This window comes from Paramisgurnus dabryanus, chromosome 3 (genome assembly GCF_030506205.2).
Source record: "Paramisgurnus dabryanus chromosome 3, PD_genome_1.1, whole genome shotgun sequence".
Classification (NCBI taxonomy): Eukaryota; Metazoa; Chordata; class Actinopteri; order Cypriniformes; family Cobitidae; genus Paramisgurnus; species Paramisgurnus dabryanus.
Genome location: NC_133339.1, coordinates 14,914,998 through 14,927,039, shown reverse-complemented (window position 1 = coordinate 14,927,039; position 12,042 = coordinate 14,914,998). Strand labels below are relative to the sequence as shown.

The following is a 12,042-nucleotide window of genomic DNA, read 5'->3' as shown; positions in this document are numbered from 1 at the left end:
CAAAAGAGATGGTCATAAATTTTTGTAAAAACAGAATGATGTTCCCCCTCTATTATTAATTGTGAATAAGTGGAGAGGGTCTCAACGTATAAATACTTGGGAGTTGAAATGTATTCTAAATTAAAGGTGCAGTGTGTAGATTTTAGTGACATCTAGCAGTGAGATTGTGAATTGCAACCAACGGCTCACCGAAATGTATAGAGATGCTACGATAGCCGCCAAAGAACAAAAATTCATAACAAGTGACAAAATGTGCTTTGTAGAGCAGTTTGTCCGTTTAGGGCTACTGTAGAAACATGGCGGCACAAAATGGCGACTCTATAAAGGGGTCCGCAGTGTATGTAGATAAAAATGGCTCATTCTAATGTTATAAAAACATAACAGTTCATTATGCAAGGTCTTTATACACCCCTGATAATATAGTTAAGTATATTAGATTGCATTTCTGTCATTGGATACTTCTAAAAGTTACGCACTGCACCTTTAACTTTAATGAATGTGCACTGAACAAAACTAAGAAAATGTAGGATGTATTCCTATAATTTTAGATTAGAAAAACCTATTCTTATGTTTTATAAAAGTCTACTTCAGAGTGTTTTGTTTTTGGCGTCATCTGTGTGTTTGGTAACATGCATCTTAAGGACCAAAAGAAACTACAGCGCATGGAATTAACCAGGTGTCGGTATAGCTCAACTGTACAAAAAGCTTAATTTAAAAAAGACTGACCAAATCCTTAATGACACTGGTCACCGTCTTTATCCTAAATTCATGAGAAGTAATAGGTCAACTGATAGAATTTTACAACAGAGAATTGGAACAGAAAGGTACAATAAAGAATTTGTTCATGTAGCGATCAGATTGTATAATGATCAAACACATCACAAGCTATCATAGTTTTAGTTACCTGATTTTTAACGTTAAATGATTATAATTTTCACTTTTGTAGTATTGTTATTTCTTTTTCTTCATTGTTTTATTTAAAGACTGTTGTGTTTTATGTGTTGTGTTTTGGAAGAATATGTTGTGATAAGGGCACGTTATAAATAAATGACCATATGAATTTCCCCTTGTGGGACAATAAAGTTCACCTTGACTTCTTTTAAATAGCAGTGACAATTAAACTTCAAAGATCACACAGAACAGATTCATGACCAGTACTTTTTGTCATATAGTTGCTATTTATTCGCTTATATTTAAACAATTCACTGTGTTCATTTTAGATATGATGAAAGTGAACGAGGAGAGTCAAGCTGAACCGGATGAGAAACATCAGAATGCAAAAACAAATCTGAAAGGAACTCTGAGAACAGGAGACAAAAGGTGTGAAAAGAGTTTTGGAAAAGTTGGACGCCCTGTGGATCACAAGAGGACTCACAGTGAGGAGAAACCTTTCACGTGTCAACAGTGTGGAAAGAGTTTCAGGCGTAAAGATATCCTTAAGACACACATGATAACTCACACCGGAGAGAAACCTTTCACTTGCCATCAGTGTGGAAAGAGTTTTACAACTGCATGTAACCTTAATAAACACATGAGAATTCACACCGGAGAGAAACCATTCACGTGTCATCTGTGTGGGACGTGCTTTTCCCAAAAATCAAATTTAACAGCCCACATGAGAGTTCACACTGGAGAGAAACCTTACACGTGTAATCAATGTGGAAAGAGTTTTAGAAATCAAAGTAATCTTAAGTTACACATAAGTGTTCACACTGGAGAGAAACCATTCATGTGTCTTCTGTGTAAAAATAGTTTCAAGCGTAAAGATATTCTTAAGACACACATGACACTTCACACCGGAGAGAAACCTTACACTTGTAATCAGTGTGGAAAGAGTTATACAACTCAAGGTAACCTTAATTTACACATGAGAATTCACACCGGAGAGAAACCATTCATGTGTCTTCTGTGTGGGACGTGTTTCTACCACAAAACAAATTTAACAGTCCACATGAGAGTTCACACGGGAGAGAAACCTTACACGTGTAATCAATGTGGAAAGAGTTTTAGAAATAAAAGTAATCTTAAGTTTCACATAAGTGTTCACACAGGAGAGAAACCTTACATGTGTCATCATTGTGAAAGCTGTTTCTCAGATGCAAGCCAACTTAAGATACACATGAGAATCCACACCGGAGAGAAACCTTACGAGTGCCTACAGTGTGGAAAGAGTTTCAGAATTAAAGGGTACCTTAATGAACACACAAAAGTTCACACTGGAGAAAAACCATTCACATGCCATCTGTGTGGGAACAGTTTTAGAAATAAATATAAACTAAAGGAACACATGAGAGTTCACAATGGAGAAAAGCCACACGCGTGCAATCAATGTGAAAAGAGTTTCTCAGGTGCAAGCAATCTTAAAAAACACATGAGAGTTCACACTGGAGAGAAACCACACGCGTGCAATCAATGTGAAAAGAGTTTCTCAGGAGCAAGCAATCTTAAAAAACACATGAGAATCCACACTGGAGAGAAACCGTCCTTACACTTGTCATTAGTGTAAAAAAAGTTTCACAAATAAAGGTAACTTTAATTTACACATGAGAATTCACACTGGAAAAAACCCATACGCATGTCATCAATGTGGAAAGAGTTTTCGAAGTACAAGTAAAAGTCAAGTACACACGAGAACTCACATGGGAGAGAAACCGTTCAACTTTCAGCGTGGAAATAACTAAGCCCTCACAAGGTTTTTTCTTCATTTATCCCTCAGTGGAGTTTTGGTTCTTGCTGCCGTCACCCTGTTGGCTTACTTATATGGGAAGACTGTAGGCGTTCGCTTAACGTAGGGTTTTGAATTGATAGTTTATTTAAACTGACTGTTTTTTTGTCTTGACTAGTGATTTTGTCTTGTATTACTGATTATATGATTCTGTTATTTGCAATAAAACCATGTATTACAAGTTTTTCCCCTCTGATTTATTTCTTTATGAAGTGTATCAGGATAAAATATATTTTAAATGTATGCTAATGCAATCTCATTTAAAAACGTATATTTTCGAAGTTAAAAATACATTTCATTTTAACCTTTTGTTCAAATTAAACAGGTTCGTAATATAAATAAAGTTTTTCTTCCAATGTGACGTAAATATATTTCCTTGGATTAAAATATATGGAGGGCTAAATATTTTTTATGCTTTAAAATGTATTTACATTTAAATATGTTTCAAAATATACAAAAATTGGCCAAAAAATATGTCAGTAAAAAATATTAATGTATAGTTTAGAAATCTTGCCCCAAACCAACCCAACACCACGCAAGACTTGGCCATAGCTGTATCCCCTCTAGCCAGAACCCAAAAAGGGAGTCAGAGAAAGAGACGTTTAGCCTTTTCTCATTTCAAGTACTGCATACGTTATTACCTTCGCAAGCTATAATACGCATATTACAACAATTTGCGATAAAGGTAGAATAAAAGTCAACTTTATTGTTAATATTTTGAAATAAGACCGTCTTGATGACGTATACCGCCTATACATGCGACCTCCGAAGGCTGCAACCTTCGGATAGAGAAACGGCTATATGAGTCGATTGCGTGAGCGAAAACGATTCGTTCACATAAAAGATTCGATTCGTTTAAAAAGAATGATTCACGTAACATCACTTGAGCGTCACATCAACAAATCAAGGTATTTCAAAGATTAATGTTGATACAGGATAAAAATACGACTGATAATTGTCTTAATATTGACTGAGGTAAGCTTGCTAGTTATACTGAACAGCAGGTTTGTGGAAGCGGTTAATTCTAGCGTTAGCTCGTCATATCTTGTTTTGTTAGCTAGTTTGTGCAGCAATCAGAATATCCCATAACGTTACGTGCATATGAAATCGGCCAGTTGTGGTATAGCATAATGTTTTCGTTTATTTCATTAAGGAGAAAAAAACTACTCATTGTAGTATATGTTTAGAAAGCTAGAAAGAACAAATGTCATGCTTGTTATAACTGTTAACATTACTTAATGTACCATGAACTAACATGAATAACTGTATTGAGATTAACATTAACAAGAATTAATACGCTGAAAAACTATATAGCATATGTTAGCTAATGTATTTACTAATGTTTATAAATACAACCTTATTGTAAAGTTTTACCAAAATAACTTGAATTAATAAAAATGTTGCTACAGTAAAGAAACTAAAAAAATGTACATGTTAGCTTTAATTCCCTGGCGTGGTGATTTTCTGCAGGTTTTTTTTTATAAATTTAATTCAATTTTATTTATATATAGCTTTTTTTACAATGTTTAATTATTTCAAAGCAGTTTTACTTAAAAAAAAAAAAAAAAACTGGAGAAAACACAGAATAATCAGTGGACAACATAAGAAGCAGAGTAAAGTGGCTAGGCTAAGATTAAACCATACTAGCAGACCTAGTAATAATGTAAAGTATAGAACCAGTCACATTTCTGTTAAGTGTATATAGGACCCTACCAATAATAACATACAAAAAATAAGCAGGTGAATATTTGTCTTACAAACCAATGGACTGGACAGATTTAATCCTAAATCAGATGCCTCTGGTATAAATGTTTTTTTTTTCATTTCTAGTCGACAACCACAAAGTGAAAGTGATTGAAACCTTCAGTGAAGCTCCTCCTACAACAATCCACCAATAAATGCTGGAGTCAAACACACAGAGAAATCACTCCATGTGTGACAACTGAAATCTTCATGACATAATGTTGATGCTGGTGAAAGAGGAGCTTGAGAAGATGACAGATCCACAACCATGCAGAATAAAGAATGAAGATACTGAGAAACAAATAGGTTGGTGTCTATTTTTCAATCTTTATTATTGATGGTTTAGAAATAATCATAAAAAAACATTGAGAAACATGAGGGGAAAATAAACTAAAATCCATGAGATGATAACTTTCTGCATCTATAATAGATTCAGTAGAATTAGATTGAAACATCAGGTAAAGAGTTTTATCCAAAGCAACCTTCAGTGCATTAAATGACATGTCTATGCAATGCTCTACTACACAAGAGCAGACATAGACATCAGAAATGACATAATGTACTTAACATGAAAGATAACACAAAAAAATTAATCAACAGGAATATATGGGAATTAATGGGAATAAACTGGGAATTTTTAAAAATGCGTCAGGCACTGCCTACTTTAAGCTTCAAACACGATCTTCAGAAACCTATGGGTGACGTCACAGACACTACGTCCATATTTTTTTAGTCTATTGGGATTCCCCTCCATTTTGACTACCACTGGATTTTATAAGTTTAACTAGCAAATACCAAAATGTGTTTATACAGTAGCTTGCAAGGTAGCCAGTAAATCATATATTTAAATGTAAGCGAGCCCTATTATAATAACTATATTAATGTTTATTATGCTTTTGTGTTACTCAATAAAAGAATCAATTAAAGTTCTACTTACAATTAAATCAGTCAATAAATGTTTATTTATGTTTGTATATGATATCATTTATATAAACTTCCATACATTTCCAAATAATTAATAAATTCTGGTTAAGTTTCCAATTTGGAATATTTTCACATATTTTCCAGAGATTATGTTCCCATAAAAAGTTTTGGGAAATTTACTGAAAATTTACCAGAAACTTTCCACCCCTTTGCAACCCTACACATAACAGATACATGTCTTGGTGGTTTTGTCATACAATCTTAAAAGTGTTTTGTCACTCTGGTTTAACTATTTGTCTTCATTTTAGATATGATGGGAATAAACACACATCAACTTGAACTGAATAAAGCAGATGAAATGCATTATAATATTAAAACAATACAAAATGTGGATCACATCATGACTCAAAATGTAGAGAAACCATTCACATGTCATCACTGTGGAAAGAGTTTTACATCTGCAAGTGACCTTAGAAGACATTGGAGAACTCACACTGGAGAAAAACATGTCACATGTCATCTCTGTGGAAAGAGATTCAGAGATAAAAGTAACCTTAAAGACCACGAAAGAATTCACACTGGAGAGAAACCGTTCACATGCCATGAGTGTAAAAAATGTTTCAGAAGTAAAGGCAACCTTACAACACACATGAAAATTCACACAGGAGCGAAACCTCATGCGTGTTTTCAGTGTGGAAAGAGTTTCAGTATGGAGTGCCACCTTAAGAAACACATGATAACTCACAGTGAAAAGAAACCTCACGCATGTTTTCAGTGTGAAAAGAGTTTCAGTAATAAAAGTGGACTTGAGACTCACATGAGAAGTCACACTGGAGTGAAACCCTACATATGCTCTCAGTGTGAAAAGAGATTCACAAGTGAAGTCGCTCTTAAGAAACACACAAGAATTCATACTGGAGAAAAACCGTTCACATGCCACCAATGTGAAAAGAGTTTCAGAAGTAAAGTTAACCTTACCGCACACTTGATCATTCACACCGGAGAGAAACCATTCACATGCCGCCACTGTGGAAAGAGTTTCAGAACAAAAGGTAACCTTGACGCACACGTGATCATTCACACTGGAGAGAAACCTTACATATGCTTTCAGTGTGAAAAGGGTTTCACAAGTCAAGGTGCTCTTAAGGAACACATGAGAATCCACACTGGAGAAAAACCGTTCAAATGCCATCACTGTGGAAAAAGTTTCAGAAATAAAGTTAACCTTAATGCACATGTGAGGATTCACACCGGAGAGACACCGTTCACATGCCATGAGTGTGGAAAGAGTTTTGTAAATAAAGGCAACCTTAAGAAACACATAAGCGTTCACACTGGAGAGAAGCCATTCGCATGTGATCAGTGTGAAAAAAGATTCAGAAGTAAAGTTAACCTTAATGCACACATAAGAATTCACACTGCAGAGAAACCATTCGCAAGTGTCAGAAATCACCAAAGTTTTTATTCTAGAGAAAAGCCATTTAACTAATCACGGCAGTAATGAGTTTTACTTGCCATCACATCTAAAGTGCGATTAATACTTATGAGTAGGAACTACAAAGCTACGTGGCCATAGACATAGCAGTGGCGTGAGCAGGCGTGGAAGGACCAAAAGGCACTTTTTCCTTTGTAACCGACACTTATACAGATGTAATGCATAACACTTGTCAGTCAATCAGTCAATTAGTATTACTAAATATTATTTAGTTTTTTCATTATTTATTTATGTCCAGTTCTGATGTCACTTTGGGCCTTTTTACACCTGGTCACTTCATGTGTTTTCTCTGATCGGATAGCTATCTGATTTGTTAAAACTGTTCCATTTACATTTGGCCACATAAATGCGTCTTGGCAAAACGAATATGAATCTGATCTTTTACCCCCGCCCAAAATGCAAATACACTATTTATTACTCCGCCTTAAAAAACTTAAGATGACGTTTACGCAACAATATGCAGCACTTACTGTATGTTGTACTGAATGTTGGGCAGGGGACGCGCGTCTCCTTGCTCGGCATGAGCTGAAGCTCGCAGTACAGCGCAGCAGGAGAGTGACAGCGCGATGATTTAATGCAGGTCCATGACGGGAAAAGCATTCACAAAACTCTCTCTTAACGTTACATTTCTTTGTTTAATATCATTTGATTTTGTCATTAGACTCTTTTATTGAAGCTAGGAAGCTTTTTTACCCGCTGTCATCTCTCCATAAAGCAATAGGCGTGTCAGCTTTGTTTGTTTGGCGCTCTTCCAGCTTACTTGCGAGTGACGTGCTGACGTTTGGGAGGAGTAAAGCGCGACTTATGTGGTTTCATCAACCAGATGCATTTACACTTCTCTGAAATGCGTCCCAGACCACCTCCTGAAGTGGTTTGAGCGATCGGATTTAAATCCGTCTCTAAATCGTTTCAGAGGGCATTTACACCTGGTCTTTTTACGATCAGATAGCTATCCGATCAGAGAAAACGCATGAAGTGACCAGGTGTAAAAAGCCCCTTTGTTAATGTACTGTTGTTTCATGTTCTGTTGATTCTAGACCCTTTTGAAAAAAGATGAATTAATAGACGTATTCTTTTTTATTCTGATATTTCATGACTTTTTTTCTTAGAAATGTGTTTTTTTCTCTTTATTGAAATGTTAAATTCATGTGATGATGACCAATAAATGTTACTGTCTGTCCCACAAAAAGGATTTTCACTGTATTTGGGTCACACTGATTCTCCCACACTATGAAGTTATACTAGCCTGGGTTCCAGCCGAATTTATCCCCGCACACAACATTGTAGGCTCGGGGAAATTCGGTCTGGGGTCACTCCATTGCGGAGCTACTATGCTCGAACAAAAACTGTTCGGACCAATCAAACTGTCAGGGAGGGCTTTATACGATGATGGAGAGATGATCAACAGTAACGTAATCAACCACGTCACCAAAGAGCGCTTGTGTTGAATCAGTTTACATCAAAGCCGGCTGCCGATGCTCGCTGGAGAATAGGCTTAATGCAGCTGCACTACTTCCTGAACTTCAGACAGCCCCTTGTTTCCTGTCTGCCATAATTGGACAAACTGATTAGTCCAGGTGTGTCTGATTAGTGTGTTGTTACTACTGAGGTCAGGCACACGTGGATTAATCAGTTTGTCCAATAATGGCAAACAGGAAACAAGGAGCTGGCTAAAGTTCAGGAAGTAGTGCAGCTGGGCATAAAGCCTATTGAGATGTGAAGATTCTGCCGTCGAGTCTGTTCTAGAAGATATAAGCAGTGCGCACGACAACGTGGATATAACTAGCGGTCATTGTCAGCTCCTTTTCGGAAGCCCGTGGATGAAGTTCATCTAACAAATGGTAAGAGATAGTAAATAACTCACAATGTCGTGATATGAATGAAATGTTGTAAACATAGTAGGTGTCTATGTTTGCTAACTTATACTTATGCTGCCTTCACGTGCTATGGAAAGATGATGATTTCCGTTTATGAACTGGTATTTAAGTGTGTTGTGTTGAAGTGCTTTAGTTTAGGGAAAATACATTCACGTGAGTAAATTGCTTGACCACTCATTACTAGGAGGCTCCTTTTGTATTTCCATCTGCTACCTGCTAACACCAAACCATAATGGTTGTGATTGGTCTGAATATCTCTGACGTCAGCCAGAAATGTGACGCCCCTTACCATGTTTGAAAGATTCACTCACAATGCAATCCGTGTGTTTGTTGTAGTCCAAGAAAAGAGACTTACGATGGAGAATATAACTTCCATCATTGTTTACTTTGGGCTTTGTACCTTTAAAATCGTGAATTGGACCATAGTTGCTTTTTAACACTAAACAATTGATAAGTAGATATTTTACAACTGTGTATGGTGCAGGCAGGATGCTGACTGGATAAAAAATTGTGTTGCAAAAAATCAAAACAATGTCAAACAGAGTCAAACAATGTTCATACCCATAAAACACGGCACAAATGCACAATTAACCCCAGGTAAAAGCAGATGTATGGCTTTTCTTGAAAGCCTGCTGCGTGAAACAAGTGTGCAACACAATAGATTGCCGTTTTTCAATCTGACGGCTGCAGCCCCAAGAGGTCATCAACCCTGGTTTATTTAACTTAACTGCATTGTTTACAAGCCAAAAGCATATTACAACAATTTACGATTAACTAAGAATAATAGTCAACTTTAGAATCAAGTATGCATGGCCTCCTGAGATGTGACTGTGACAGAAGCCGTTTCTCAATGTCAAGGATACTTCCTTGGCAGGACTAGTCCTTACAAGTCACTTCCTTCAGATGCTAGGCGAGGCTCCTTTTAAGCTTTCCGGGAAAACGTTAAATGGAACAGGCTAACAAGTGCACGTAATTACGTCATTGCGTGATTGAAAGGTGTGCTTTCGGTGCTGCGCGCATAGGATTGTGGGTGATTTCAGCGCGTGAAGAGCGCGAAGGATACAAATTTGCATCCTTTCCTGTATATGGGATATTTCTCGAACGAAGGACTCAGTCCTTGGCTGAAATTTCGAGGATCCTCGACATTGGAACAGTCCTTCGACCGACGTCGATGACGTAGCATCCTCGAAATTCTAGCTTCCGAGGATCCTTCCTTGACATTGAGAAACGGCTTGTGAGCCTCAGAATGAGAAACGGACATATTTTGTAGGGAAAACCCAGAAGCGAGTTAACATGTTTGGCACTTCCGGTTCCATCATAACAAAGTCAGTGTTTTTTAACAGGGTTTTAGTTCAACTTTTTAAATAAGATCTTTGTGGGGTTTTTTTTACAAATTCGATATCTAATTCACTTTATTCGCTTTTTAAAAAAAAGGAAACACGGTGCACACGTCCCTACGGAAAGCAGCAGGTGACTTGGGCTGCGTCCAAATACCCGCACTTGCAGTCTTTGCACATGACTACTTACATGTCGTATTTTCTGTATTTGGCCCAAGTGTTCTAGTGGGCATGAAGATCCAAGTGTGCATGTATTATTGACTTGATGCGACACACTTTGCAGCAATTTGCACCAAAACATATTAGTTTTTTATTTATGCTACTAAAAATATATATTTTTAAGTTTTTCTTTAAAGGTGACATAGAATGGTTGAACGGAGTATTTATCCTTGTTCTGTGATGTGACATGTAGACAAAAAAAAAACTTGTTTGGGTCTGTAATGCATTAGAAGCTTCCTAAAAACCTCTCTCAGATAGCTCTATTAGGGTGGGGGATTTCAAACAAGTAGTTTTGCACCCATTTGGCTCCCCCTACTGGCTTAACTTGCAATCTCATTACTGATTGGCTGACTTTGCTGCCACTCTAAAAATGTAGCCAATAGACCCTTTTACTGTTTGTACACAATGATGACGTGGCAGCGTATGCGCGCGCATTTAGGCAACGGAAGTATCGTAAGAATCAACAGTGAAGCAACACAAACAGTAAGTTATTTTAAAAAAATTGACTTTATCAACATTTTCAACACAGCTACCAGATCCGTGTACTATAGTGGAGTGGACAAAAGACGTTAGCAGATGGCCAAAAATAAAGTTGCCAGATACATATATACGTATATTAGTATATTATATTAGTGCAACCAAACGCAACAACGGGACATTTTGATGTTGAGAAACCGTTTTAATAAACTTTCTGAGTTGCTACCACGTTAGAACCAATGGGGAATAACACCACTTCCGTTGCCCAAATGCGCGCGCAGGCTATTTGATCACGTGAGCTGTAAAAGGGTCTATTATTTTAAAGTGGATGGGCAGTTAGATGCCTGTGATGTCATAAGCATCAGTTTTTCAGATTGGGCTGTTTTCTGGCTGACATTTCTAAAAGAGGAATTTCTATGAGACTGAGATGTTTAGCATGTTTAGCACTTTTTGTATGTTTGTGAATGTGGGTAGACTACCATTATTTAACAAAGACAAGGTAAAAATGGTTTTTCATTCTCTGTCCCCTTTAATGAACACATAAACACTCTGAAATGGATATTTGCTGAAAATAAAGATTATTATCTACAATTATCTTAAACTTTCAGAAGCAAAATTCTTTGCACCTGCAAAAAAACCTCTTGATTTTTGTGCATTTTTTGTGGATGCAGCTTCATTAAAGTTTATTGTTTATTCAGTAATAAACGACACAAATAATGTTGTTTTAATGTGATAAAAATCTTACAGATGTTTTACAAAATACAGTAAATAATTTTTGCACCATTGAAATGTGCAAAACACGTTTAATTACCAAAATAAGATGTAATATTATTTATTAACTTACATTTAAAAGTCTTGTGCGGTTTGGGCAAAAGTCTCACGATTAACACCCAGAACATGATGCATGATGGGTTAACAATTATAAACTTGTCTTTTATTCTTAGTTAATCGTAAATTGTTTTAATATATTTATCACTTGCGAATGCAATGCTCAGTTAACTTAAATAACCAAGGTTACCAGTTTTAAGACATGGGACAGTCTTGCGCACTTACTTCCTGTCGCGTACACGCGCTTTCGAGTGGCCAAGACAGCAAGTGTGGGTATTTGAACGCAGTCTTGAAGGCTCGGTCCTTAACTCCTCCCTCGACAGCAAGCAAGAAGAAACCTCGCCGACCGGTCTTTGCAGCCCTGAATGAACTCGAACACAGTTCACACCCATCGACTCTTCAGTAAAGGGCGTATTC

At 36.8% G+C, this 12,042-nt stretch overlaps 1 protein-coding gene and 1 pseudogene across 2 annotated transcripts; both read left to right on the top strand.

The window, feature by feature from the left end:
• Window positions 1-2,681, top strand: part of LOC135768472 (uncharacterized) — a 35,207-nt pseudogene extending 32,526 nt beyond the window's left edge.
• An 888-nt stretch (window positions 2,682-3,569) lies between these two features.
• On the top strand, window positions 3,570-8,048 carry LOC135769020 (uncharacterized). 2 transcript variants are annotated; one of them, XM_065278383.2, is made up of 3 exons: window positions 3,570-3,633; window positions 4,556-4,774; window positions 5,701-8,048. In XM_065278383.2, exons 2-3 carry the CDS (start codon window positions 4,687-4,689, stop codon window positions 6,879-6,881), a joined length of 1,269 nt encoding a protein of 422 aa, XP_065134455.1. In that variant the 5' UTR covers window positions 3,570-3,633; window positions 4,556-4,686; the 3' UTR covers window positions 6,882-8,048. The 2 variants fall into 2 exon arrangements, with proteins under 2 accessions (XP_065134455.1, XP_065134456.1); XM_065278384.2 differs by having other exon boundaries at window positions 3,585-3,700.
• The last annotated feature ends 3,994 nt before the right edge of the window (window positions 8,049-12,042 follow it).

Excerpts from the sequence above, each read along its gene's own strand:
- LOC135769020 (XM_065278383.2), top strand. The coding sequence starts at position 4,687 with ATGTTGATGCTGGTGAAAGAGGAGCTTGAGAAGATGACAGATCCACAA. Across the intron at positions 4,775-5,700 it reads AGATACTGAGAAACAAATAG|ATATGATGGGAATAAACACA; the intron begins GTTGGTGTCTAT and ends TCTTCATTTTAG.